Here is a 27,672-nt window from a genome sequence, read left to right as displayed (position 1 = left end):
TGTTTCTGTCAAACTTCGAGATCACATGGGGCTCACTGCCTGGTCTATAGAAGGCCGCCCTTCCTTCACCTTGGCAAGTTTCCTGTGTTGTGCTTACACCTAGAATCCTTTCTTGAAATAGACAAATTCTCACCAATTAGAAGCTGAGAATGAGATGGGGGCATTCGCTGACTTTCCCATGAAACGTGGGGTCGAAGAAAGTCATCAATTAGTTGATGCCTTGAAGACCCAATGTGTCAAATAACATCAGTTTCGCCATTCACAGCCTTCTCCAATCCGCCTCATCCTACTTCAGAACACAATATACGTGTTTCAACGAACCAACAGACAGTTATGGACGTATTCATCAAGGCCTGTAAAGACGGTGACGTCACCGTCATCCGCCACCTGGTCTCCGCAAACAATCTGAGTCAGCACGATGTCACCGAGGCTCTGAGGGAATACAGTCGCGATAATGGTCGAACTCCTCGCTTATCCACGGATGTGATGCAGTGCCTGCTGGAACTTGGTGCAGATCCGTCGTCATTGGACATTCGGGGAATATCGACTTTAGATCAGCTGAAGCTACTCTCACGCTACGGATTTGACATCAAACGCCACGGCCACCTGGTTCTCGAGTAAGTGAAACTCGCTAATAGCATCTGGAGTTGCATCTAACCACTCTATCTCCTCTCCAGGGATGTCGTCGATTCGAGGGAAGCTCTAGAATGGCTTCTTGACCAGGGCGTTGACATCAACCAGCCCGACAGCAAACGTACGACTGGGGGCGTATTGGTCACAGGAAGTGGGTACGACCATTCTCTCGGGGTGCTCAATAACGTCGCCGCACGAGGGGACATTGACACATTCGACTGGCTTGTATCACGAGGCGCCGACCCATCGCTCAGCCGCAGTCTACATCACGTCCCGCGCATAATCGACGAGGATGCTTCGGTTGGTGGCAAGACGGAGGCCATGATCAACCATCTCCTCGACAACCACGGCTTCGAAGTCGACAAGGTGAAGGACGAGCCGCTGCGAAAATTGGGCTTCGACTACCAAAGGATTCGAGACAACGGGTCACCCCTGAACTGCTCCGTGGTGCACAAGAACATGTCGGCGCTGACGGCCTTGCTCAAGAGGGGAGCCGACGCCAACGGCGGACCCGCCTCCGACCACGCGCCTGCCCACACGGCCATCACCCTACGCTCGCCATGGCTGCCGGCGCTGGCCCCGCTGTTCGAGGCAGGGGCAGACCCGACGTCGGCGCTGGTCCAAGCTGTCCTGTCAGACAACGTGGATGCGGCTCGGATCTGTTTGGAACACGGTGCCGATGTGGATGCGGTCAAGGAGGAAGAGAAGCTGACTCGAGAGGAGCAAGGGGTGGACGAAGATGATGAGGACTTTGAGTTCATGAGCGATGAGATGAGAGCTGTCATTGAGGCTTAGTTATGGCCTAGTGGGTGTTAGTCCCTACGCGGACTGGATCAGCTGCTCTTTGGGCTTCCATTCTTTGCTGTCCATGCATTCAGGATTGCTGGACTAGCTTTGAGGTCCTCTTCAACGGCCTCGTCCCACCTTCGTACAAGCCTCTCAGCGATCCCTCGAATCGACTCAGAAGCTTCATAGCATAATGGCCAGGTGCCGGCTAGCATGATGTTGGATCCGGGCTGCTTGGCTATCCACTCCAATAGCTTTGACCTCCAAGTAGATGGTCTTGGTAACCAGTTCAAGGTTGGTCTTGTAGCTGAAATTCCAGAGGGCAGCAGTCTTCGGTTACACAGACATTCCCAAACCTTGGGCGTAGCATTGGCTCCACAACATTGGGCCCAGAGAAGTCAGACCAGGAGTGTGCGCTCTGGCTTGATTGGGCGCTCGATGACATGGCCGTTCTCAAGGAGGTGGCCGGAAGATAAGCCTTGCATTCTGCTCCTGGTGATTTTGACAGGGGTAGAGTACCGATTCGGAGGCCTCCCGGGGTACGCGGATCAATGGATCAATGGATTGTGTGTATGTGCAAGTCTAGTAGACATGCCAGTCTAAGTGAGTTAGGATAGGTATCTAATTGGCTACATGTACATGTGTCTAGCTGCGTCGACATGGCCACTGTGGTGCGAGCCTGCAATCTCCGTGCCTCACTAGGGCAAGTCAGGACTGCCATCCATTCCTTCACCACATCCAACACTTTCTTCTCACTTCTGAGGCCGCGGGCGTAGCCGGACCAACAACGGGCCCTTTTCATAGGTGTTGTAGACGCGCTGGTGGTCGAGCCAGCCGTCCTGGCCTTCGGCGAGTTCGTAGTCGAAGTTCCACAGCAGGCGGGTTATGACGAGGCGTACCTCGGCGTACGCGAGGTTCTTGCCGATGCAGTCGCGCGGCCCGGCAGAGAAGGGCCGGAACGCTCCCTTGTTGTCGGACTCGTACCGCGCGTCATAGAGGGGGTGTGTTTTCGGCAGCCAACGCTCCGGCACGAAATTCTCGGCGTCTCGAAAGTTGAGCGGCGACCGCTGAGACGCCCAGTTCGAAATTCCGATGATAGTCTGTCGATCTCCTCCGTGGTTAGCGTGCGGTCTACCGAACTCATTGGAGAAAGCGGGAAAGGAGGGAGACAGGCTTCTGGCCAGGGCTTCATAGGGGCAGGATTGACTTACCCCTGCGGGTGCCCATTTCCCGTCGATCTCTGCCCCGGGGCAAAATCGGCCTGGGACTTCTCCGACCGGCGGGTAGACGCGTAGAGTTTCCTCTATACAGGCATCCAAGTAAACCAGCTCATCGGTAGTCCTAAGAGTGATTTCTTCCTCGGATTTGAATGCACCACGGATCTCGTCGGCTAATGCCCGATAAGCTTGGGGGATTTCGGTAGATGGAAGATGAAGCCCGACAGAGTTGTAGCGGTGGTCTCGCTACCGCCTGCGATGAGGGTACGAGAGTTGAGCTTGATCTCGTCTGGCGTCATTCCCTTCTCGTCATCGAAGTGGCGTAGGACATACGTCATGAAGTCGCTACGGGTATTGTCCTTAAGCGCTAACCTCTTCTCTGCCTTGAGACTTGATAGACGGAAATCCTCAATCCGGTTCTTCATATCTTGCTTTGTAGACGCGGGCATAAAGGGCCGGAGGAACGTGTAGTGATCATAAAACTGCCTCAACCGGGCAGCCCTAACGCCGGTAAAGATGTTGGCTATCCAGGGCTGAAACATCCCGTTCTTCAACGCATCAAAAGACTCGCCAAATGCGAGCTCGCCAATGATATCGAAGGTAGCGAAGTTGAACCACTTTACTACATCGATAGGATCATCCTTCCCGGCTTGCTCCGGAGCCGAACCATCAGGAGGTCGATATAATACTTGAGGTATACCTCCTGCTCCTTAAGCGCTGTTGAGGAAAACGCGTGGGATAGTAGCCGTCGCTGGCGCCTGTGATCCTCCCGTGGACCACATATAAGGGCCGTGGGCTTCTTGAAGCCATAGTTGGCCGGGATCTTGGCCCACTCATCTTGACCAGTATGCCGGTCATACCCAAGCGGGTATCCCAACGCTGCATCCAACATCAAGCGATTCGGCGATACTCGAACTACAGGACCGTATTTGGCGTGCATCCTTAGCATGTCCTTGGTCAATGCTCCCTGCAGCATGCTTTGCCAGAGAAATGGAAAGAAGCTTGCGGCATACAGTTTAGGTCCTGGGAACTTGGACAGTGGGTGAAAGTAGACTCGATAGATAACCAAGCCAATATAGTAGATCACCCACTGGAAACACAGGTGTCAGTGTGATTAGACGCGCGGATGTCTTGGGCTATTGGTGTTCCAACGTACAGGTCCAAAGATGGAGATGGCCAAAAGGCCTGCTGACGGGCATCGTGACGCCAGTGTACTAAGCACAGCAGCCATGTGGGACAATCGAAGTGAGGTGCACTTAATAAGAGAAAATATTTTAGCAGATCTCCTACATCTGTGTACCTATAAAAACAGAAAGAACTCTGGCATATTTGTACCTAGAGAGAGAGAGGAAGACAAGCAGAAAGAGAGGGGGGGTGGTGACAGAGATTGAAGGGCTATTCCATCTGACGAGAATTCAACTGACCAGCAGTGCTCTGGAACTCAAAAGCATCCCTCTGTATTCTGTAAACTTTATTACACTGCCATCCAACCTATCATGCCAAAACCACGAACCTCTTGTGTCACAAACCTGATCTAACCTGGCCTGCCCCTGACCTCGTTTGTATGTATGTGAGAGCAATACGAAGACTACCGGCTCCATATACTAGTCTTTTGCGTAACTGGCGCAGAGGCGGTACATTCCGAATGCCATCGGAGGCCATACAGTCCGCCGTGACACGTCGTGTCGTACATACATCAGGCCACTCGGAAAGATAAGGTTCACAGGCCCCGGTTACCTACCCGGCGTTCTCTGTATGAACTTCCTTTCTCGTCGAATGAACCCTTGCAGGTTGTTCTCCATATATCACGTAACGTGGCTGTCTCTAGAAAGTAGTTTCAACTAAAAAAATGCCATTATTGATGAACTTCATTTATAGGCGGAAAATTTAGTATCAGTGGAAAAGGATAATATTTGTCAAACTCAAATTTAGCTGGGATGAAAATGCTGAAACTGACCTAGATGAGATTGATAAGAGAATATAGAAAGAAAAAAAGAAAGAAAACTCGAATTGGTAGGTAGTGACCCCTACTTTGGTATCGGCACTTACTTTGCCTTCACTGCATCTTATTCTTACACGCTGAGACCTATAGATAAACAAACATGGCACAAGCCAACAGCAAAGAGAACACCAAGGCCAAGACGGCAGGTGGCAGTGAACCAGCCACAGCAGTACCGGGGTCCAAGATCACTCTCACCGGCACGCAGCAGACCAACCTCACGACACTGTGTGCGCGGGCGCGGGATGCCGTGCTGGCGCGTCCCTTGCTCAACGATACGTGGGCGCTGCACGTGCTGAACCAGGTGAAGGACTACGACTTCAGGCGCGTGCAATCAGGCCGTTTCGGGTGCGCGTTCGCGTGCAAGCGCGCCCTGATCCTCGACCGCTGGGCCCAGTCCTGGCTGGACGAGCACCCGCGCGCCACCGTCATCCACCTAGCCTGCGGGCTCGACAGCCGCTGCCTCCGGCTGCGCTGGGGTGGCGGCGCCGGGGCCGTGGCCGGGTCTCAGAAGTCTACGGCGGATGTGTGCTGGGTTGATCTGGACTTGCCCGACGTGGTGGACCTGCGACGCAAGCTGGTCCCCCAGCCGCCTCCGGCGCCGGGTGTCGACTACCGGCTCATGGGGGTGTCGGCGACGGACTCAGGCTGGCTCGACGACGTGCCGGCGGACCGGCCCACGCTCATCATTATGGAGGGCCTTACGATGTACCTGCCAGAGCGGGATGGGCTGGCCATGCTGCGGCGGTTGCTGCAGCGGTTCTCGTCGGGCGCCCTGATCTTCGACGCGGTGGGCAGCCTTACATTCCGGCTACAGAGCATGTCCGGCGTGATGCGGAAGACTGGCGCGCGCCTTACTTGGGCCATCGATGAACCACGCCACCTAGAGCTGCTTGATGAGCGTCTGCGCTTCGTCGAGAACGCGGGCGGCCCCGACCTCATGAGCAAGGGGCCACACAGCGGCATCCTGCCCGCCCCCTGCGCTGGTTCTTCTGGGTCATCGGCCACTCGCCGCTGATGTGCGCCATCGTGGTGCGCCTCTTGGGCGATATCATCGTGGCGGGGCATGTTTTGCGGTATGAGTTTTGAGCGAAGGCGCGCACCGCTGGATATCGGCATACCAGTGCGACAGAAGAGCCTGCCACAGCTTATTCGCGCTAAACCACACCCCGTACTAGCTAGTTCCAGTTGTTCTCACTAAACACCAGTGGTTTACAGGCAGCATTTAATGCGACCTATCCCCCTAGACACACCCTGCACTCATCCTATACCGTCACTATATTTAATATATTCGACAAGTTCAGCGACTCCCTCCCCGTCTCTTCTATCACTCTTAAACAATGTATATCTTGATCCCATAGAGGCAGATGAAATCATAGTATAAATAGACTGGGCAAATGGACGCGTTAGTGTGTGCAGTGCTTGTGGTGCGGCAATTTCGGGGCAAATGTTCTTTTCTTTTCTTTTTGTTTCTTTTTTTGCTCTTCGGTTCAAAGTGAAGTATCCCCTTGATTGCCCCAAAACGCCAATAATGCGGACCCAGCGTGTGCACCAATCAAATTGCAGGTTCCCCTACAAGTGATCTCTACAGAGTTTATATTGGATAGCAAGTACTGCGCCGAACTCTCATCACTGTCCGTATTTGGCAATTAAGGGTATAAGGCCGGAGCCCAGGGAATTAATACTGCATAAGACAATAATAGGAGACCCACTTAGTCGCCGCACTAGTAAATGCTTGTGTGAGGTCCGGGCCGTCGGTCGAACGGTAACTTTAACTCACATCATTATTGCTTTTAGTAATTGTAGGAAAAGTATAACATCCCTGTCGTATACTGCATACTAGCTACCCAATTGTGGAGGCTTCGTATATAGTAATTGTCTATAACACATTTCTAACTACCTTGTCTTGGTGGAGACTAAACATAGTATAAACCCCATTGGTGAACCTCCCGGAACACTTCTTTATCACTTATACCCATTTGTCATTCCATCCCGTCATAGTACACTATCACACCGTCAACGCATCCGAATAGCCATGCTAGCTACTCACGTCACTGCGACTCACGAGAGTCATGCCCCTTCTCTCGAGGCAGAGAATCTCCCACTGATGGTCGAAGAAGTGGCAGCGACCTGGTGCTCCAAGATACTAAACGGTGCCCCCGTGACCGACGTCGAGATCGTCTCGGCGTCGCACGGCTCCTCCTCCTCTCTCGTCGTTCAGCTGGCCTACGCGGACGACAGTGACACCATCACCGCTACCTCCTCAGATGGTACTGCTGCTACTCCTCCTACTCGCCCCCGCCGCATCTTCTTCAAAGGCGGCCTGAATCCCCGACCTCGCGGCCCTAGGCCCTCTCCTTCAAGCTACGTACCGCCGAGAGGCCGAGTTCTACCACCATCTAGCCCCGCGCCTGCTCGCTACGGGCCAGCGCCTCGCCCGCCCCCACTACGCCGGCGTCGACACTACCACTGGCCAGGGCATCGTAGTCCTGGAAGACCTGGCGGCGCGGGGCTGCAGCTTTGGCCGGCCTCAGGATGCCTGGCCCGCGGCCCGCGTGCGCGCCGGCGTCGAGCAGCTCGCGATTCTGCACGCTAAGACGTGGGAGGGCCGTCCCGCCTGCCCCGACGACTCGTCCACGCAGTGGTGCCGCGGGTTAGGCCCCCTCGGTGGCTTCCTGCGCCCTATCCTCCAGGAGCTGATCAAGCCGGAGCCCTTCGCGGCCGTGGCGGCGCGCAACATCGGCGGGCCGGACGGTGGGCGGTTCGCAGATCATCTGGACGTGCTACTGGACCGGGAACGGATTGTGGCGGCATTCGAGGCGCTGTGGAAAGCAGCGGACGGCGAGGATCACTCTTCGTTCCGATGCGTTGTACACGGTGACACCCACGTCGTCAATACCTTCACCACGGCCGAGGGCGAGCCCGGGTTCCTGGACTGGCAAACGGTGTCGCGCGGGAACGGGTTCCACGACCTGGCGTATTTCGTGTCGAGCGCGTTGGCCATCGAGGACCGGCGCGTGCACGAGCAGGACCTGGTACGAGCATACATCGAGGCCCTGCAGGCCCAGGGTGGCCCCCGCGTGGAGTGGGAGGACGCCTGGTTTCAGTACCGCCGACACCTGCTCCACGGCTATGTGCTTTGTCTGGCCCAGCCCAGCATGCAGCCCCAGGATTACATATGGGCGCTTACGGAGCGGTTCCTTACGGCTATCCTTGACCACAAGGTGCTCACATTGTAGCAGGGCTAGGGGGTGAGGGTTGGGCATCGGAGCCTGCATGTTAACACCCATGCTTACAAGTCAGCTAAAGCGATAGAAACCACAATGAGTGGCTTCGTAATTACCAATGGGACGTGCCTGTGATAATGAGTGGATTATTATAGTAAACCTAACCTCGTGGGCCCTTGTCTCGTACGATTCGTATTCAGGCGAGGGGCACCATCAGGTCTTGTCTCATTGCTATCATGCGTATCGGTCCCCTGTCCCCCAGGACCGATCCTAGGTCACATTCAAGCACCTTGCACAGTTGACTTCTGCCATCTTTATTGGAGCTGGAAACAGGGCTGGGGAAAGGGGGAAACGATAAAATGGGGCTTTCTTAAGTGCATACTGTAAATCTAGACCGTTTCCAGACAAGATTAGACCCGGGATCACCAAACATTGCGTATATGGGAAGCGATCAGCCCGCTGCTATTTGGCTAGCATTCGGCCGTGGATAGTAAAAAAGGGGGCTATCTTCAGCCAACTCGTCGCCACCATCCTGTTCGTGTCTACAAGGCGGTGGATCAACTGATGCCATCCGAGTTTCCTATTTGAGCGATCCATTAATTCAACTTGTCAACTGGTAAAGACGTGCAGTCTTTACATGATTTGGTGTTGCAGCTCAGGTTTCGAAACATTACCTTGCTAGGCTAGGAGAGCGAGTCAGACTTGACTAGGGCTCACTCTTCCTTTGAGTCTAAGGCCTCCAGGTTTTCCACATCCCGGCCCTGTGCACTTTGGCAGGTTCTCCTTTTTTTTCTTTTTTAGAAATGTTTCAATTCTATAGCAGGTTTCGATAGATCCAATACCCTTTGACACAGGTAATGATGGATAAGGACTGTTTATATCGTATTATAATACAGGCCACCCTGCTGGTGCTTTTGTTTTTGTCCTGTGTTAGTCACAAGTGACGCCTACGTCCCTATCTAGTCCCAAGTCGAAGCTTGCAGCTCGCAACTCGCAAGTTTATAGCCCGGTTCTTCCAGTGACAGCCGAGGTAAGGAAGTACGTTAGTACAGAGATAAGCTCCGGGACTTCCGGACTCGAGTCAAGGTCTATAAGTTTTCATTCGCCACAGCCCGCAACTCTATAAATGATGCATTAGGGCCTGTCTATATCCAATTATCAACTGGAAACATCCAATCAGCGCACAATGCCCGAAGATTGAGTTCTGAGCAAACTGGGCAGGTGGCATGATGGAATGGGGAAACTTGGCTATGAAACTATGGGAGGTTAGAAGATGGTAGAAGTGTTCCCAGAGTGGGAAAGGGTCATTGCTCGCTCGACTCTATTTTGCGAGTTCTACACGAATCCGCACAGATACGGCACGATACGTGCTAGTTCAATACAGGCACGATGCTGTATTCAAGCATATATTTACCATTCACGATATAATGCCCGTGTTCCCGGCGTATTGAGTTCCTTTTTCAACTCCTCACTTCCTAATTACCACATCACATCCGTCGAACCAATCATGGCTACCGATACAGCTACGACAACCTCTCTTCTCCCACCGCTCTCTCCAATCACCTTCGAGCCCAAATTTCCCTATAGTGATAATCTGTCAACTCTCAGTGTCTCCGGGCTCGCTGCCAAACCACAAGATGAGCGCCAAAGGCTTGTACAGAGGTGCACAGGCGAGACCATTCATGTGGAGAATCTGATGAGTCTTATGCCGTCCTGGTTCAAGAAAATACATGATCAGAGTGTATTGAACGAGGTCAATACAATTATTGATGAATGGTTGAAGAAGTAGGTGGCACTTGACGATGACCTCCCGAAAACACCACTATGTTTCAATGTTAGCTAACGCTTCGGACCCAGAGTCAATGTCCCAGAAGCGAAGAAGAGCAAGCAAAGGCAGAAGGGCGACTACGTCATAATCTCCAGCGTCTTCTACGCAGACTGCAGCAAGGAGAAGCTGATTACGCTGACGAAATACAACTACTGGGTAAGCTCGCTTTTTAGCCTCAGCCTGCGTCTGCAGCTTCCGTGTTGGCAAACTATTGATACGAACATTTCGCAGATCTTCATGTTTGACGATGAGATTGACCCCGGCGGTGACCTGACGGGCGACGAGGCCGGCACACGTCGTATATGTGACCAGACACTGCGATGCATCGACGAGTGCCTGCACCCCGACCTCCTGCAGGCCAACTTCACGGCGCCCGCAGGGTCACCAGGCACGGTCGAGATGCTCTACGAGATCCTCGCCACCATGCGCCCCGAGATGGGCCCGACAACCACGGAGCGCATGCGGCGCCAGCTGCATGAGTACGTCGAGGGCGTGGCGAGGCAGCAGGCGGTGCGGCAGGACGAGCGCCTGCCGCACCCGCAGTACCACCTAGCGATCCGGTGCGACGACATCGGCGTCCGGCCCTCGGTCACGCAGATCGAGTACGCCATGGACTTCGAGCTCCCGGACCACATCGTCGAGCACGAGGCCGTCGAGTGCATCGTGCTCAGCTGCGCGAAGCTGTCTGTCCTCGTGAATGAGATTCTTAGCTTGGAGAAAGAATTCGTGAGTTCCCACTCTACTGGATCCATTGACCCATCTCATAGTGTTCTCGCTGAAGCTGTTGCTAATCTTTACATCTTCAGCGCGCGGGCCAGCTCGAGAACCTATGCCTTCTACTTGTCAATGCCGAGGACATTTCGATCCACGCCGCCATTGATAAGGTCAAGTCACTCATCCAGAAGCACCACCGGTCTTGCGAGGAGGCCGTGACGCGTCTGCCCTGGACCGACGACGAGGTAGTTAACGAGCACATCCGACAGTATGTGCAATGCTGCCAGAGGATCGCGTCGGGCACGGCGCAGTGGTCCTATCTCTGCACGAGGTACTTCAAAAGAGGTCAGTTGAGTGACAAATGGCATTTGGTGGCGACTCTTGGCCAATAGTAGGGTTATTGAGATTACGCGCACAGGCGAGAAGCTCCAATCTCGGCTGCCAGTCAGAGCTTTTTTATGGCCTACAGCTACGAGCTATTAGGAATTGTTATGTTAGGAATCATTGGCGGGCTGCATTGTCACCGATGACGACGAGGGCATGGTTGGACGTGTTAGTGATCAGGATATAACGGTCGATAGGGGCTAGAAGCATTCTATGAATGAGGTCGTTACCTTGAGATCTATGATCCTGACGCGGTGATCTATGTGCCCAGTGTGTCGCAGCTTCGGTAAATAATGCCATTTACGGCAATCCCTGCTTCCCAAAATCATGCCATCGTGCCATCGTGCCATCGGCCCATCATCCCCCATGAACATCATCATACAATAGAGAGGAAAAGCGGGCTGAGACACACTGCTAGTGAGCCTCTAATACATGATGCCTTGTACAATCAGGCTAATGGCTGTGGCTATTGAAGCACAGCATCCGCCATTACCTCAGCCAATGGATCTCACTGGAGCGAAGAGGAACGCTGCCTAACAGTTTATACTAAAGGGCCCATTCGCTAACCGGCCTTTCTAACAAGTATACAGGCGATTGTCTTTAGTGTCCAGTTGCGAGAGGAGTTGAGCGCGGGCATGGAAGAAGAGTCTCCGTTGGCCCAGAGTGGTAATCATCGGAGCTTCACTCCTGGCAACGGCGCTATTTATATCATGCCATGGACCTTTCCGAACCAACATAGGCCAGATTAGCAAACGATCGCAACTCTGTCAAGGTAACCTGCTCCTCGATCTCTTCGGGCTATCTCGAGAAACCCACCCGACAAGCATCCTCGTCATGATTTTAAGCACTTGGGGGCTCTTGGCCTTCCTGGTCGCGTCTTCGGTTGCAGGGAATGGCGCAGCCAAGTCCGAGCCCGGCTTTACGCTGACAGCGCCCGAAATGACCTTGACACTGGTCCCCGACGAGCCCTACGGACGAAAGCCTCGCGTGCCCCAACCGACAGCCGTCAACATGGCTACAGAAACACAGGCGGCCGGGCCGGGCACGACACTTCAGAAGGGATGGTACTGGATCCGGGCGGTGGCGGCGCCCAACTACCACAAGTACCTGCAAACGAAGCCCGCGGTGGCGGCGGGGACGGCGATGCTCGAGTCGTACACGTCGGCAGGGCAGTTCAATGTGGTAGATGGGCAGCTGGTGGAGAACACGGGGGATGAGGATCAATCGCTGTACATGTGGGTGGAGAAGCCCGTGTCCGACTTCACACAGCGCACGCTGGCGACATGGTTCAATACGACCAAGAACCCCTTCGGCACCTTCGCGTTCCAGGGTGACGCCCTCACCTGGAGCGCGCCCGAGGTGAAGCGCCAGAACCTCGCGGCGTGGCTCGTGTGCAAGAACCAGGCCCTCTTCATCAACACGGGCGCCTACGCCTACCAGACGCCGGCCGGGTGTTCGGACCAGACGGTAAGACGTTCCCCTTCCCCCTGATCGTGCTGTCGTTTGTGTGCTACCCGGCGGTTTGCTGACGTTTGTCGTGGTTCTTTCGCCAGATCCATTACTACAATGATGCACATGCCAACAACTGATGGTCGAGATCATGTCAGCAGAAGGGTCGGTCTGGTCGTGTATTGGGGATAGGTACCTTTTCGAGCCATGGGCTGGCTCACTAGCCAATCGTATCGTGCTCAGATCTGGTTGTCTTGGGTGTCGTGAATTTAATTGAGACCCGACCGAGCGGCCTTCCCCACTGTAGAGCGTTCATGGCTGCAAGATTGATGGCTTGGTTGTCTAGAACACGAACGAACGCCCGCAGCTTCTGACGGATTAAAGTGCTGCAGGATCCAAAGCAACAGACTGCGTCTGTGCCCGTCAAACCCAACACCTACCAGTCTCCGGACGTGAACCTCCATGGTCTGGAATGCGACTGTGACTGTGACTGTCGGGCCGGTAGTCTTGGTGATGCAGATTGACTTCGGACGTCCGACGCCACAATGCACAAAGTGACAAGGGACACCTCCTGCCCTTTGGCTCTGGGGAACTACCATGCAGATCACAAGGGATAAAACACATGGTCCTATACCTATCTAGTGCGAGGATCTGGGTCAATGGCTCATGTTCATGGAAATCCTGAACCTTGGACCGAAGTCGGCATCTTGAACGTGGCGTGGCGTCTGGGGCCTGCCGGGTCGGTCATCGTGGGAAAAGCCCTCTCTGTTATAAGATACCCCACGGGCGCCCTCCTTGGACAGGACACAGGTCAGTAGCTACAAGTCTGTCAAACTGCCTCTTGAGTTTTTTTTGGAGTTGTCATGTCCGGACAGCCGACCTTCATGGCTTCTACCACTACTGCCGGCCACAGTATGTCTTCCGTGCCTGTTGAACATAGGGACGACTTGCTCCCCGGCACCGAGGTCGTATTCAAGGAGAACGGCGAGCTGGCGGAAGAGGAGCTCGTCTTGGTGCCTCACCCGTCCAACAACTTCGACGACCCCCTGAACTGGTCGACGACCTGGAAGACCATCATCATCGCCAATCAGTTCCTCTTCGTCTTCATCAGCATCATGACGCCTCTGGCCATCGCGCCCATGACCCAGATCTTCGAGGCCGAGTTCCACAAGACGCTACCCCAGGTTAACATGCTCTTCGGGGCGGCTGCCATCACCCTGGGCTATGCCAACTTCCTGATCGTCCCGGCTGCCAACGTCTTCGGCCGCCGGCCCGTCATCATCATCTGCGGCCTCATCTGCATCCTCGCCAACATCTGGCAAGGGCTTGTCACGAGCTACTCTAGTTTCATTGGTGCCCGTGTCATCTCCGGTATAGGTGCCGCTGCCAACGAGAGCATCATGCCCATGGTCATCTCGGACATCTTGTTCGTCCACCAGAGGGGCCGCAGCATGACCTTTTACTTGTAAGCACTTGGTGAATTACTCGATAGGACGTACTAACAGTAGCTCAGCTGGGCCTACTTCATGGGTCTTTTCATCGGCCCTATCATCTCGGGGTCCATCGCATCCCAAATCGGCTGGAGATGGTTTGTAAGTGACGCCCAATTGTTGTTATCTCGCATTTTTCCGAATAAGGATTGACTGTGTGCATCAGTTCTGGGTATGCACCATTCTACAGGGCATCAGCTGGATCCTGACCATCGTCGCGCACCCGGAGACCAAGTACGAGAGGCCAAGCCCCGGGTCGCCCTCGAACTCGGTCTTCAACATCACGTACCAATCATCAGAGAAGCCCAACGAGCCCAGCGGCTCAGACACCGAAGGGCGTACGTTCACCCCCGCAAGCACGGTGCAGATCCGACCCGTCGGCCGGCCCTCCAAGGAGCAGTTCTCCCTGGTCCCCCGCATGCGCTTCGACTACAGCCTCGCCAAAGTGACGCGCGACATCGTCTCACCCATCCAGATCTTTTCGTTCCCTATCGTCCTGTGGGCCTCGTTCGCCATGGGCTTCGCGGCCAACTGCCTACTCGCGCTCAACCTTACCCAGGCGCAGGTGTTCGGTCCCCCGCCCTACTCATTCACGCCTGGCCAGCTCGGCTTCGTCAACTTTGCCTTCGTCGTCGGCGCCGCCATTGCACTGGTCACCGCAGGCCCCTTCTCTGACTGGATCGCGCTCCGGCGCGCCCACAGGAACGGTGGCGTGCTCGAGGCCGAGTTCCGCCTCCCCGCTTTGATTCCCTACGTGGCCATCTGCCTCATCGGCATGACCATCACCGCCGTCGGCTACCAGCGCAGCTGGCCCTGGGCCGCCACCGTCGTCGCCGGCTACATGCTGGTCGGCATCCAGGTCGTCGGCATCCCCGCCATCGCCATCGCATACGCCGTCGACTGCTACAAAACGCTTCCGGGCGAAATCATGATCGCGGCCACAATCGTCAAGAACACGTTTGGTGTAAGTAAATGCAGCAGACCTACACTAGTGTAGATGGAGTTTACTCTGATAGTGCGATTGACTGACTTACTTGGCTTGTATCTAGTTCGGAATGATTTTCTTCTTCAACGACTGGGCTGCGACTGGAGGCTACCTTGGACCAGTCCTGACTCTCATGGCACTTACGGTCGGATTCTGTGCGATTGGATTAGCTATATTCATTCCGTTCGGCAAGAAGTTCCGTCGGATGACCAAGGATTCCAAGCTGCATGCCCTGTAAGATTGAAGACTAGTCCTGCGTTTGAGGTTGTATGCGCCTGAAGGCGGAGAAGACGGGGCTGGTTTCCGCTTCAGTTGGAATAGTAGTTTGTGAAATCCTCTTTCTGAGCGAACGGGGAGAGAAAGTAAGACATCTGAAGTCTGCTCTCACCGATCAGCTGGAGCTGGGAGTATAGATCGAAATGCAATTATACCCATGAAACTGTTCCATCGAAGCCTTAAGTGAGACATATTGTGAGTCGGGGCACCGTCTGCTCGTCAACGCCTCGAGATGCCCTGTCAGAACTACTGCACTTGATCTCGCTTGTGCCTCTCCAGGGGCCAAGCGAGCCCACTAACCGCCCCTGCCATGCTGTGTGTTTCGTGGATTTACTTCCTCCGCCTCTACCCCAATTTCCTCCACATCTCCCCCGCATTACCCCAGACACCTGGAATAAGTCCCCGGAGAACATCACAGAGAACGGCCTTCATGTGAGCAGGATGGTAATGGCAGGGTAATGAGCCCTCTTATATATAATGGGCCTGGGGCCAGCAAAGGTCAAGTATATTCGCTGTAGCACTCGTCTTGGTTCAAGTTAGTAATCCGACAGAATCGCAATGAGGCAGTTCGGACGCTCCCTAACTCTCGCAGCACTGGCTTTGAGCCAGCTTGCGAGCTCGGTTCCTACCACAAGAGAAAGTTGCCCTGTTGACGATGTGTCCCTGGGTCCCCCAGTCAGGACCTACGCGGATTGCCAACGAAAGACCTGCCGTCCCCTGGCCGGCTGTCCAGAGGGGACCTTGTTCGTGAGCGCGAACAGCTCGCTCGCCAACTTCACCACGATACAGGCTGCAATCGCGTCGCTTCCCCACGACGACACGGCGCACACCATCCTAATCGCGCCGGGGACGTACGTGGAGCAGCTCAACGTGACGCGCCCCGGCCCCCTGACGCTGCTGGGGCAGACCAATGCGCCCTTCGACAAGGGCTCGGCGCCGTACGCTGACGTGCAATCGGACACCGACCACGCCAACGCGGTGACCGTGGTGTGGGCGCGGGCGAACAGCGACAACACGGGCAAGATCACGGACAACGCCGTGACCAGCGTCCTGACGGTGGCTCCGACGTGGGAGGCGGCGCTGACGGGGACGGGGCCGACGGGATTCCCCGTCGCGGGCGACACGCCCGCGGGCAGCCGCGACTTTCGCGCCTACAACGTCGACTTCCGCAACACGGCGGCCGACCGGTCCGTGGGGCCCGCCCTGGCCCTGGGCGTCGCCTATGCCCGCGCCAGCTTCTACGGCTGCGGCTTCTACAGCTTCCAGGACACCGTCTACGTGGGCAAGCGCGGCAGCGTCTTCTTCTACGACGGCGTCATCGCCGGCGAGGTCGACTTCCTGTACGGGTTCGGCACGGCGTGGGTCGCGAAGTCGACGCTGGCGCTGCGGAACTGCGGGGGCGGCATCACGGCTTGGAAAGGTACGTTTTCATGCTAGAGGAACCGGGTTGAAAAATAGCTGACCAGTTACTCAAATCCAGGCACGAACACGACGTTCCCCAACAAGTACGGCGTCTACGTCGCGTCGTCGCGTGTTGTCTCCGCCAACTCCACCATCGCGGCGGCGATCAAGGGAAAGTGCCCGCTGGGCCGCCCGTGGAACGCATTGCACCGTAGTGTCTTTCAGGGCTCGTACCTGGACGCGAGCGTGCTGCCTGCGGGGTACATCAAGTGGCAAGATACGGACCCGCGCTTCGATGCCGCGACGACCGTCGAGGCCGTCTACCGCAACCTAGGTCCAGGCTACGACGAGGCGACCATGGCGGCGAGTAACGTTACTGTCGTTCTGGATGATAATGTGGCAAAGCAGTATGCTACCCCTCGAGATGTTTTCATGGACTGGGAGGGGAAGCCAGACGATTTGAGCTGGATTGATTCAAGTGCTTTGGCGTAATATCTTGGAATATGTTGGAAATATTACTATATTCGAGAGGCCGGTTGTACAGTCACTGGCAAATCCAGCCACTAGCAAATCGAATGCAGCTGTGCGGATGTTGGGAATGCAAACGCTTTGAATTATTGAAATGATTGTTACTAATCATACATAAACCATCCACTGATACTTATTACTAACAATATTGTGATCAATCTGGATTGCACGCAATCGATGCCAGTTGAACACCCTCTGCCGTTAGCTCATTCATTGAATTCGAAAACACCCGAGAGCTCACAAATGTGAGCTGTCGAAATTCAGCTAGGCCTCTGTTGAGGAGCTGTGAGGTCGTGCAAGGGCGGCCACGCGTCGGCGTCAGCGCGGCATGTCTTATAACATGGAAACCTCAACCTGTTTAAGCACCATCGCCGACTCGGATAGCACCTTCCTGGGTGAGGCCGTATGCCCAGAAGCCCTCGATGGAAGCTGTGTTCCGGGCCATCTTATCATGCGTAGTCAGCAGCCAGAATCCGAAGATGGGCTTGGCCAGGACATCGAGGATGGCATAGCAAACAACTTCGGAGTCTACATTCATCAAACGGGCACCATCACCAATGCCCCAAACGCTGAAGAAATCTTGTCAGTGTTCCTGTTCTACCGGCCTAGGATGATCAATATTCGACTTACATGGGGTAGGCGGTCCAGAGAAGAAGGGTGTAGCCCGCAATCATGGTGAAGAACGTCTTAGTCTTGGCGTCCTTGTTCGAGATGGCAGTGCGGCCATTGATGGCGAGCTGGTACACAATGACTAGGTAGGCAGCGCAGCCCATGGTGTAATAACCCCACTTCTGGCCATCGCTGGCGCCGAAGGCGGCAAAGAGACCGGTGAGAACCATGATGACATCGGCGACGATAGCAACAAGCATGCTAGCACCGTTCAGGCCGGCAAGGAAACTAAGATCCGCCAGAAGAAGAGGGGTGGTCACGCTCCACTGCGAACATGTGTCAGCCCCGTCTCGTTACATGGCATGATGGTGATGCAAGGACATGAGACTTACGTCGATGTAGCGTGCCCAGTACACCTGGCGCGAGTAGATCTCCATGGCAGTGTGGTGCTTGGTCGTCTTCTCCTTGTAGACATGGAAGCTGATTCCATCACCTGAGGCCATGGCGAAGTACGAAATGAAGGCAAAGGTCGTGATGAAAGCCGTCAAGATATGGAACAGACGTTTTTGCTGCCGAGAATTAGTTTACAGTTACCAATCGCCTATTTACACTTGTGGGACGTTGATCTAGACTTACAACAGGGACTCTCATGGCCATGGCGTAGAAGGCAAGCGATGACAGAGCCATGAAGACGGTGACGACCCTGCGTACAGGTGTTAGTCAAGGGATGGACTGGCTGAGTAGCACGTAGCTGATATCGACTCACCATAGCGTTCGTTTACCGGTATCGCTAGCAACATCAGTGAAGTAGTAAGTCGGCAGGTCAGGCGTGATGGTCGGGAAACTCGTGGGCGCAGCCGTCGCCGTAGCGGTAGTCTTCCTCAGAACTTCCTCCATGACGACGATGGTGATGGACTAGTGGTGATTGCTTCAAGTGCGAGCAGGGACTTTACGTATGGGGTTTATCTTGAAATATCCTGATACGTCGGATTGCTCAAGACACACAGATTTAGGTGACTGGCTTTTTTCACTACCTGCCATGTCCCCCGCTGCCTATTTATGATTCCAATCTGGAAGAGGGGTACGGCATTTCTCATTACGTTTCATCGCGCGTGGGTGTAAGCAAGCCTCATGTCGAGCAGAAGAATTCAAGGTTTTGGGTTGAAGAGTCGTGTCGTCACTGCTGCTGAGTGATGTCGAGACGCATCCCTGTCGACCTGCACTCTAGCCACACCATTGGACGATCGAGAGTTTGTCCGCCGCATCGACGCGCTGCATCAGCCACCTGGGCCACCCATATTCCGGGCTGCTAGCAGCGCAAGTGCAGGCAACAGCAGCGAATCCCCCAACCTTAATGCCGGCCTTTACGCTTCATATCGTCCAGAATCTCGTCTAAGGTTCCCGCTTGGGTGTGGTTTTGGTTTTGAGTCGTTTCTTGTTGTTGCGGGGTACTCTGGTGGTCGATATCCACGTGCGGCAGCGGCAGGCCGCCATCGTGCTGTCGTAGGTTGGTTGCAAAGGTGTAGTATGGTAACATGGGCAATTAATATCGAAACAGTTGCGTGCTGATCAACTCACACACACCCCACTATATCGGCAGCATGGTAGCAATTGTGTCCGTCTGTCACATACATAGCAGAATATGGCCCCGCGCGAGTCGGACCCATATTAGACAGACCGGGTGCCGGGGAATCTATCCGAACAGGATTGATGATGCCGTCTCGTATGACCTTAATTTTCATCTACTTCAGATGTCGGCTGGCCGCGGATACTCGAGAGAGAGCGGCAGGCGGTTCTTGCACGGTTCGCCGGTGGTAGATGGTAGATGCGCCTAAGCATCATAGAGTTAGTGGCCACAGCCAAACAAGAAGATTGGACATTGGACGTTTGCGGGGGTGAGCTCGCTCGGAAATATCCTTAGCGTCAAGGCATTAAGGCCCTTGGCCCTTGGCTCCCCCGCCAAACGCGGCCTTGACCGCATCGATACTAACTCGTCCGTGAGACGACGAGGTCTGCGACCGAGATCAGCACCTAGCTTCGAGGTCGCGAGTGCTCAGTCAATGAATAAACAATCTTAAGATGCACATGGGCTAGCCATGCTAAAGGCATCAAGGAGCAACCCGGAATAGCCCACGCCTTGATGAATCTTCCTGTTGGTCCATGCCCGTTTTTGTCTTAGCGAGCTCCGTGCAACCGCATCCCAAACGGCAAGCCTAGAGAGACCATGCGATAACCTACGGCATGATATCTAGTAATTGGTCTCCGGCTGTTTGTATTGATGATATGTGGGAGATCCGGACGCGCATGCCTCCCGGCGGAGGATCGCGAACTCTTGTCTGCAGCATGGGCGAGACCGCAAGAGGCGAGATCTTCAATGCGGTACATGGATAGAACAGAGCACCATTCGACGGTATGAGTCAACCAGATAGATCAATAGGGAAACGAATCCTACGTCGTACGCAAAAAGCATTCGGGTTTCCATCGGACTTCGGTCGCATTCCAACTCGCCGGTTCACGAACATGATGTCGGTAATGGGCGCTGATATGATCCGCTCTGTGCATGCTACAGGGAAGAGTAAGAAATATGTTTCCACGACAATCGCAAATTACTGATTCGTACGCACTATAACCCGAACTAGTGGAATTACTCATGCATAGGGACTCATTCACGTTCCCTATGGTTCATGTGTAGCAGTAGTACTTGCCATTCATTGCCTGACATCATGGAAAAGGAGGGGAGGGGCCAGGGATGGGGGGCGGTGGAATCGGATTCTGGCGTGCCTCCACTACATAATCAATGGTGGTTCGTGTTCTATTTCCGGTCAAGCTCAAGATGCCAAATAGATATTGCGGATCCTTCAGCCCCAGACCGCAACGCCCTCTCTCTAAGCCGGTCCAATAGTAGACGGGTTAGCAACAAAAGAGCGGGAGGATTCACAAAGCTAATGCGTGACTGATGGGAGCCCGCCCGGAGGAAGGAGGGCGGGTGATGGGGATGGCCAACAAGGAGACAGATTTGACGGCAATGAGAAATGTCCGCTCACCATGCCGCTTACCTAACACAGGATCATGCATCGACCACCATACCATACCTTCAATTAAACACCCCCATCGAGCGACACCAGTCAGCGCCCATCTTGGAGGCTCTGGATGCACATAGTCGCCCTTAGTAATTGATCCTTTCCATGGCATCGGTATCTGCTTCGTCAGAATCCCCCACAGCAGAAGATCCCCGCAGCAGGACCAGAGACCAGGGGTTGCGGGATGGGGAACATGGCCAATCGCTCTTCGGCCTGATGGACATGAGCAGCAGCAGCATGCAGCAATTGGAACCCGACGCCTCGGACACGTGAGTCTACGCCGCTCCCTCACCTCGTAGCCCAGCCTTTTGATTACGCAGACCGTAATGTTGTATATGCATGACTAAGACCAATAAACCCCATCTGCAAGCTACAGCTACAGCGAAGAAGGCATCCAAGATCAGTTTCGCGACGTTAGGAGATTGGGTCGCAAGCAGCGTGACGCTCGCCAGGTGCTAGCGAAACGCGGCTTCATCGGACCTCCCAGGAACCCCGTCGCCATCGGCAAGAGCATCATCCGCGCAGGCCCTATCAGGGTGCTACCGCTGTCAAGACAATTATCTAAATCAGCATCACCAGCGTCGTCTCCGTCATCACCGTCGAGCGGCGAAGACGATGGATCCGCAGCTGATTCTGATGCCGCCGCCGCCGCTCGCTTGCGTGATCTGCGGTTGGCGGCGGCAACTTTGATTCAACGCGCCAATTCACCACCACAGGTGCCGTTCCCAGTGCAAATGCCAGACATCCTACGCTTGCCTGAGGAATGCGCGCGATGCATCCTGGACTGGACGAATGAGCGGTTTGAGAACCGGGCCTGGAACTCGTCCAATGACTGGGGCATGGAGCTGGGGCCCAGGATGGGGCTCTGGACGAACCAAGCTGGCGTTGCGAGGGAGGTGGTCCTGCGAGGCGATACCGAGGCCGGGTTTCGCATGGTACAGATTTGTTTTCAGCAGTACCAATCCATCATACAGGAGGAACAGCCGCCCGAGATGCTTCTCAAGACATTAATCGTGGCCTTTTACATGCTACAAGCCGGTCCAGAGCTCGGCGCCTCTTTCGTTCGATATTCGGCCAGTCTATTTCCCATAGTCCTCGGAAAGAGCCATCCGATCAGTCGCATATGGCACCACATAAACACACTCGGAGTCGTGGCGATACGCCCTTACCTCTCAATGATACTGCAGGCCTGGTGGGAGTCTCTGAAGCGGCGGCTGGGCCCCCGCCACAAAGAGCTTGCCGTGCATCGGCTCGAGCTCATCCGAAGCCTGCACCGGTTCGGCGGTCTCTCGATGATGTCGGCCAAGGCGGGCATCGAGAAGATCGTGGACGACATGGCGGCCGACGTCAAATACTGGACGCTAGACTACGTCATGTGGGCGAAGCTCGAGCTGGTCACCATATACGTCGAGGCAGGGCTCGACACCGAGGCCGCTGAGCTCCTCGAAGACATTGGGCGGCGCATCGAGGCCTCGTCGGACGGCGGCTCTGGCTCTAGCTCTTACGACATCTGGACGCAGACCGTCTACTGGTATCTGCGGGCGCAGGTGATGGAGAGCCTCGGGCTCGAGTCGGACGCGCTCGAGTCGTACCAGGCGCGATATGACGCGTGTCTGAAAACGGTTGGCCCGGATGCGCGGCACACTGTCCGCGCCCTGGGCGAGCTGGAACGCTACAATCGCAAGATCGGGCGCATCGAGGTCGCCGACGAGCTGCGGGCGGAGTTCCACAAGGGGTGGAGGATAGTATGCGACCGCGCTGCGGCAGTCAATGACTAAAGAGTAATGAGCATCACCAAATCAAAGCACATGAATCCCAAGACGTCGTATTCCGGATGCGATGGCGATCGGCGCTTTGTCATGTCCGTAACAAGTCTCCCTGCGTACCAACTTGGGCCAGATTGTGAGCTGTGGAAAGAGCGAAGATTTCCCCAGAGAGGGTAAGTGAACCACACTTGGAGGATGCGCGGTTCGTAATTGGACGTGACGATAGTCCCTTTCTGATCTCTCATTGGCACTTTGCACCATTTGGGAAATCTGGCACCCGTCTACAGGCATGGCATTGCGGGGTATGTCCAAGACAAGAAGCATGCGAAATGTTGGGTTAATATGTAGTCGTCGTACTGGGTACGAGCTCGGAGCGCCACCAAATGCTGTGATCTACAAACCGGTGAGCCGTGGAGGTCAGGAAATGCGCTTTTCGTCGACAGCCGCCCCAAACGCTGTGAGCACGTTATGGTCGATAGTTCGTTCGCTGCAACATGGCCCCTAAGACAGACATATTATTGATGGTTCGAACCTACGTGGCTAGATTGACATCGTACGTTATGTTTGGAGGTCTGCACAAACGAACCAGCCATGGCCCGCAGTCCCTCTGGTCAGCCTCGCAATCCCATGTGAAGCGTGGGCTCTTGCTGCCGTCGCATCTCCAAATCCCGGCTCAATGGATAGGGGCCATCATGAGTGAATCATTGGATGCAGTGCTACAAGTCCATGCCGTATTTGTATACCGTCCCTCAGAGATGGTCGATGGGCATTGCTCCCAACTGAGGGCCCTGTTACGCGAAAGGTGCATCAACCCCCTGGACGATCTGCAATCCCCGTTGGCCATTCATTTCGCGTCAGTTGCATGTGCATCCCTGTCTCCCCACCGTTGCTTGCCCGATTGCTGACGTGCGTGCAGCTTCGGTATTTGGTGACTTGCGTTGGCGTCTCCGCGGGGGAAGTGCACCCCCAACAGCGACCGAACCGTTGGATATATGATCCGCGGCGCAGGAACTGCTTGCTGCTGCTGCTGCTGCTGCTGCTGACGGCGTGTTGATTTTATTCAAGCTCCGGCCCCCCTTTGCCCCGGGCAGTCTCGCCGTTCCTATTGCTTTTGCTAGTAATAGTGGTGTTCATGCACCAAAGTGCCCAATTCCTATTCTTATCGATTCACAGCATTACAACGATAAGCCTACCTACCCATAGCAGAGCGCGGTCTATATCGTCTCGGTCCTACTCCCCCTTTCATGATGCCGTTGCCGGCCCTCCTTCCTAGCTGGGGTGATCCCACAGGCGACGGCGGTGAAGTTACCGACAACAGCAATGAAGAGCAAGTGTCGCAACGCGAAAGGTCCGGGAGTGAAGCTTCTCCCGGCATCGTTCACAGTACGCTAGCCCACCACAAGCTTTGCCGCAGGCATACCTCTGGTTTTGCCGCCTGCGGAGTCGGCTATCTATATGCATCGGATAATGGCTGATCTGGTCTGTGCAAGGCCATAATGGGATTCTCAAATATGAGCGATCCAATTCCTCGGGAGGGATTACCGCAATAGCTCTACCCATTTCACCCGCCAATGACCAAGGTAACGCAAAGAACCTCACATGTCTTGCCTTTGATTCCCTCTGCTCTTTAACCGCGCCGGTTTCTATTGATTCGTCTCTAATTTTCTGACCGTCATCACGGCAATGCAGCCTCACAAAGCTTATCACAGCCGCATGCAGGCGAGCCAGCAGGCCGGATCAGCCAAAAGAGGCCGAGGCGATCCAAGCAGGCCGACTCCTCCTCTCGAGTCCACAGGGGAGTCGGTCGCATCAGCCAATACAGCGAGGACGAATGGGACGCGTACAAGGCAACGCTGTACCAGCTGTACATGGTAGAGGGACGGACTCTACAGGAGGTTCAGCAGATGATGAAGGCTGCATATGCGTTTCCAGCTACGTATGTACCCCTCCAGCATACAAAGCAGGAACAAGCGTGTCGTCACGTCCTCATTACTAATTGGTCTACTGAAAGGACGAAAATGTTCAAAACGCGCTTCAAGCGCTGGGGCTGGTTCAAAAACATCTCCCGAAAGAATCCCAGCCGGGCCCGGGCCGCTGCGTCTGCCATTACCGTCGGGGAAGGGACAGCAGCGGTGACACGGGGTCACCGTCGCGGTCGACTTATGGCGCATGACACGTACTCGACGGCAAGAGCGGCGGCAGGGTTTGTGGTGGCCCCGCGGTGGCTGGACCTGCCGGACCACCTAGCCTTTCAGGAGCTGCCGCTCGTGACGTCGCGGGCCTACGTGCGATCGCAGTTCGAGAGCCAGGGCTGGGTGGCCGAGGCGCTGGGGACCAAGCAGGTGCGTGCCGACCACGACCGCTTCGACTTCACCGAGTCCGAGACCACCATCCTGTGGACCCTGCATCTGATGAAGATCGGCTACGTGCGCGAGGCCTACGAAACCATCCACGCCTTCTGCGAGGTGCTCAAGCAGGGGGTCACAACGCTCCACCCTCTGATGCTGTACGAGTTCTGGCTGTTGTGGCGCAAGGCGTACGACATCTGTATCATAGGTAAGTTGATGGGACGGTCCACATCCCTCTTTCGCTCGTGCTCACCCAGAGTGGACAGTGCATGACGACAAGTTCCACCTGCTCCGCGCCATCATCACCTTCCTCTGCGACGCGACCGAAGCCAACTTCCGGCAGACCACGGTGTCGTCGCACCCAGTGTCGCGGATCCTACGCTTCAGCCGGGCCTTCCTCGAAGGGGAGTGCAGCGACGCCGTCATCACGCATGCCCTCAATAATGGGATGCGCGCCAGCGCCCACAGCCTCGAGGAGATGCTGGGGCGCGACCACCCCACCATCCTCATGACGTGGAACACCCTCGCCTGGTACCAGCGTGGATCTGCTGCCTCGTCCAAGAATTTCGTCCTCCAGTACCGCAAGGCCCTGCGCCGCGCCGAGACTGACCCGAACCTGGGACCTGATTCGCCAGTCGCCATCGGGATCCTATTCGATTTCTTGTATCACGTCTTCTACGTGCTCCAGAAGAAGACGGAGGTGGCAGATGACGAGGACACGGAAACGGAAACGGGGACGGAGACAACGGACGCCGGTTGTTGCGCGCGCTCGATGGCGGAAGACCTGCTACGTCGATGCGTCACGCACATCATGGTCGACGAAGGTGAGGCGCTTGTCATCATCTATCGGGCGTACGCGTCGGTGATGCTGATGGTAGGCATCCTCGAGCTCGAAGCCAAGGACACCGCCTCGTTCTGCGCGCGCATCGCCGAGGCGGCGGCGCTGCTGCGGCACAAGAGGTACACCGAGATGGCCGCGATGCTGGAGCTGGACTACCAGCACCTGCTCACGGCCCTCGAGCAGAATCAGAACCTGCGGGACCTCCCGCTCAACCTGTCGCGGCCGCGGTGCTCGGATGCGGAAAGGGAAATATATGTTTGAATGTTTATGCACCGTGGAGTATTAGGCGCAGGCGTATTTGGTCAACGGGGGAAGGTGAATTATCGACGGCCCGTCTGCGAGAATCAGAGAAAAGTGTTCCCACAGAGGAACCACACAACTAGTACTATTTATCTTCGTATATATAGCCAGGAGAGAATGTACTATCATCTTCTCCCATTCACCTGTCAAGCCTCCTCCATGCCGTCTGCCGATATCCTCACGTTATTGGTCTTGTTCAGTCTTGCCATTCGCATTGCATCGAGCACAACCCCGATATTCACGTTGCTTATATCACACTCTTTCCAAAACAGTTCTTGAGCCCATGGCCCTTTTGGCTTGAAGATTGCCCGAAAGGGAAGAGGTCAACTGGTTATACCATCAGTAGCAGCGACTGGATTGATGGCCGAATCAGATCTTCTCTGCGGGCCGCCATCACCATTGATCCTAGACCCCTCTTCGATATTAAATGCCCATAGCAGACGGGCGATCTGCAACCATAGGCTGTTCCGCGCATTGTGGCGGCCCGGACATACTCTGCGCCCGAACCCGAACCCGAAATCCGGAAGATCTTTGAGCTTCGAGGCCTCCACTCCGCCACCGCCTTCATCCTCACCCTTTGTGAGCCAGCGGTCAGGCACGAACTCCTCTGAGCCGTCCACATACACTGGATCGCGTGCAAGTGCCCAGTGGTTCCCCACAACCACGGAGTCGGCCGGGATGCGCTATCCCGAGTAGCTGTTCTTGGACTTGATGGCATGGGATATGTCCCCAGAGGCGATCAGCCGCCAGCGCTGCAGCTCCTCAACGACAGCATCGATGTACATCAGTCACAACCGGTCTGTGGTCATTGTGGTCGTATCCTGCGCGCTATTCTCCAAGTTCATCTAGGAATCCCAGATACGGTTAACCGAGATGTGCAGTTTGCCAATATTGCATCATTAGGCATGATCTACAAATGGTAGATATCATCCTCAATGGTACGGTCGTCACGGTGTCAACCGCATCAACGGTCACGTCTGGGAAGGATGATTACCTCGGCGTTCACAGCTATGCATTTGCATTCACTGGCGGAAGGCATACAACTGTGATTGGGCACATGCAAAAGCATCACGAGATTGATTCAGCTTCCCCACCATCTATCTACACATCAAACTGAAATGTGTTACCCAGCCACTGTCAGCACTATCCTATCAAGCAAAGTGCTCCTACTCTTCGTGGCCTTCACCAAGCGAAACTTGCCATTATCGCCCAGCGGCGGATGGCCCCAGTCCACTTCGCCACGAATAATGCATGGGCTGTCTGCCCAATTGCCCGCCCCGTAACCCATCAACCACAATCCTACCAAGACAAGAGAACCCCCTGTTCACCGTCCAAGCTGCCACTGGATTCGTTCCTGCAGCACTTTGGAAGTGCGGCGAGGAAGAAGTCAGGCATTGCCAATGTTCTAGTATCTGAGAGTGAACCAGAACCAGGTATGCGTATTGGGGTACCACCCAACGCCACACAGAGAAAATTAAGATAAAGAGGATGTCCGAACTACCAGCAAGGAGTACAGCCGAGTCTGATATGTATGTGTTCGACCATCATTAAGACTTCCGAAGCGTTCAGACCACAAGTGAACACACCACCCTTTGCATAGAACCAGAAGTTTGACAAGAAAGTACCAGATTGCTCAGCTCTGAGAAGAACAGGAAATGACCGCGTACAATCGGGGTATTCGAAGATGTCAACGCTGATGTGCGCAGCGGGAAATGCAAGGGCGGTAACAAGGATCCGCAGTGAAAGCAAACGAAGTACGCAAAAAAAAAAAAGTAAAGAACGTGTCGCAAGCGAGTGTCGAGAAAAAGGTT

General features: G+C 55.0%; 11 protein-coding genes across 11 annotated transcripts; 9 read left to right on the top strand and 2 right to left on the bottom strand.

Annotated features, from left to right (window-relative positions):
* Positions 1 to 333: 333 nt before the first annotated feature.
* On the top strand, positions 334 to 1,428 carry PG998_003956 (uncharacterized protein; the record flags this gene model as incomplete). The annotated part of the gene is made up of 2 exons (XM_066870774.1): positions 334 to 617; positions 678 to 1,428. The coding sequence occupies 2 exons, from the start codon at positions 334 to 336 to the stop codon at positions 1,426 to 1,428; spliced, it is 1,035 nt and encodes a 344-aa protein (XP_066734524.1).
* A 743-nt stretch (positions 1,429 to 2,171) lies between these two features.
* PG998_003955 (cytochrome P450) lies at positions 2,172 to 3,867 on the bottom strand (the record flags this gene model as incomplete). The annotated part of the gene is made up of 4 exons (XM_066870773.1): positions 2,172 to 2,824; positions 2,887 to 3,253; positions 3,304 to 3,726; positions 3,793 to 3,867. 4 exons carry the CDS (start codon positions 3,865 to 3,867, stop codon positions 2,172 to 2,174), a joined length of 1,518 nt encoding a protein of 505 aa, XP_066734523.1.
* Positions 3,868 to 4,738: 871 nt separating this feature from the next.
* Positions 4,739 to 5,653, top strand: PG998_003954 (O-methyltransferase; the record flags this gene model as incomplete). Its single annotated transcript, XM_066870772.1, has 1 exon — positions 4,739 to 5,653. One exon carries the CDS (start codon positions 4,739 to 4,741, stop codon positions 5,651 to 5,653), a length of 915 nt encoding a protein of 304 aa, XP_066734522.1.
* A 1,017-nt stretch (positions 5,654 to 6,670) lies between these two features.
* PG998_003953 (kinase-like domain-containing protein) lies at positions 6,671 to 7,874 on the top strand (the record flags this gene model as incomplete). The annotated part of the gene is made up of 2 exons (XM_066870771.1): positions 6,671 to 6,905; positions 6,985 to 7,874. 2 exons carry the CDS (start codon positions 6,671 to 6,673, stop codon positions 7,872 to 7,874), a joined length of 1,125 nt encoding a protein of 374 aa, XP_066734521.1.
* A 1,495-nt stretch (positions 7,875 to 9,369) lies between these two features.
* PG998_003952 (uncharacterized protein) lies at positions 9,370 to 10,796 on the top strand (the record flags this gene model as incomplete). Its single annotated transcript, XM_066870770.1, has 3 exons — positions 9,370 to 9,647; positions 9,720 to 10,416; positions 10,497 to 10,796. The coding sequence occupies 3 exons, from the start codon at positions 9,370 to 9,372 to the stop codon at positions 10,794 to 10,796; spliced, it is 1,275 nt and encodes a 424-aa protein (XP_066734520.1).
* Positions 10,797 to 11,622: 826 nt separating this feature from the next.
* PG998_003951 (uncharacterized protein) lies at positions 11,623 to 12,377 on the top strand (the record flags this gene model as incomplete). Its single annotated transcript, XM_066870769.1, has 2 exons — positions 11,623 to 12,255; positions 12,342 to 12,377. 2 exons carry the CDS (start codon positions 11,623 to 11,625, stop codon positions 12,375 to 12,377), a joined length of 669 nt encoding a protein of 222 aa, XP_066734519.1.
* A 723-nt stretch (positions 12,378 to 13,100) lies between these two features.
* On the top strand, positions 13,101 to 14,950 carry PG998_003950 (MFS general substrate transporter; the record flags this gene model as incomplete). The annotated part of the gene is made up of 4 exons (XM_066870768.1): positions 13,101 to 13,702; positions 13,751 to 13,829; positions 13,894 to 14,691; positions 14,777 to 14,950. 4 exons carry the CDS (start codon positions 13,101 to 13,103, stop codon positions 14,948 to 14,950), a joined length of 1,653 nt encoding a protein of 550 aa, XP_066734518.1.
* A 596-nt stretch (positions 14,951 to 15,546) lies between these two features.
* PG998_003949 (pectinesterase) lies at positions 15,547 to 16,881 on the top strand (the record flags this gene model as incomplete). The annotated part of the gene is made up of 2 exons (XM_066870767.1): positions 15,547 to 16,408; positions 16,469 to 16,881. 2 exons carry the CDS (start codon positions 15,547 to 15,549, stop codon positions 16,879 to 16,881), a joined length of 1,275 nt encoding a protein of 424 aa, XP_066734517.1.
* Positions 16,882 to 17,275: 394 nt separating this feature from the next.
* PG998_003948 (uncharacterized protein) lies at positions 17,276 to 18,423 on the bottom strand (the record flags this gene model as incomplete). Its single annotated transcript, XM_066870766.1, has 5 exons — positions 17,276 to 17,486; positions 17,548 to 17,852; positions 17,919 to 18,095; positions 18,163 to 18,229; positions 18,293 to 18,423. 5 exons carry the CDS (start codon positions 18,421 to 18,423, stop codon positions 17,276 to 17,278), a joined length of 891 nt encoding a protein of 296 aa, XP_066734516.1.
* Positions 18,424 to 20,843: 2,420 nt separating this feature from the next.
* Positions 20,844 to 22,384, top strand: PG998_003947 (Clr5 domain-containing protein; the record flags this gene model as incomplete). Its single annotated transcript, XM_066870765.1, has 2 exons — positions 20,844 to 20,875; positions 20,977 to 22,384. The coding sequence occupies 2 exons, from the start codon at positions 20,844 to 20,846 to the stop codon at positions 22,382 to 22,384; spliced, it is 1,440 nt and encodes a 479-aa protein (XP_066734515.1).
* A 2,006-nt stretch (positions 22,385 to 24,390) lies between these two features.
* PG998_003946 (uncharacterized protein) lies at positions 24,391 to 25,822 on the top strand (the record flags this gene model as incomplete). The annotated part of the gene is made up of 2 exons (XM_066870764.1): positions 24,391 to 24,928; positions 24,978 to 25,822. The coding sequence occupies 2 exons, from the start codon at positions 24,391 to 24,393 to the stop codon at positions 25,820 to 25,822; spliced, it is 1,383 nt and encodes a 460-aa protein (XP_066734514.1).
* Between the last annotated feature and the right edge of the window lie 1,850 nt (positions 25,823 to 27,672).

The sequence above is a fragment of the Apiospora kogelbergensis genome (assembly GCF_038363985.1).
Source record: "Apiospora kogelbergensis strain CBS 113332 chromosome Unknown utg000002l_segment0_segment0, whole genome shotgun sequence".
Classification (NCBI taxonomy): domain Eukaryota; kingdom Fungi; phylum Ascomycota; class Sordariomycetes; order Amphisphaeriales; family Apiosporaceae; genus Apiospora; species Apiospora kogelbergensis.
The sequence above is the reverse complement of the archived record's forward strand: the minus strand, read 5'-3'. Positions and strand labels throughout refer to the sequence as shown.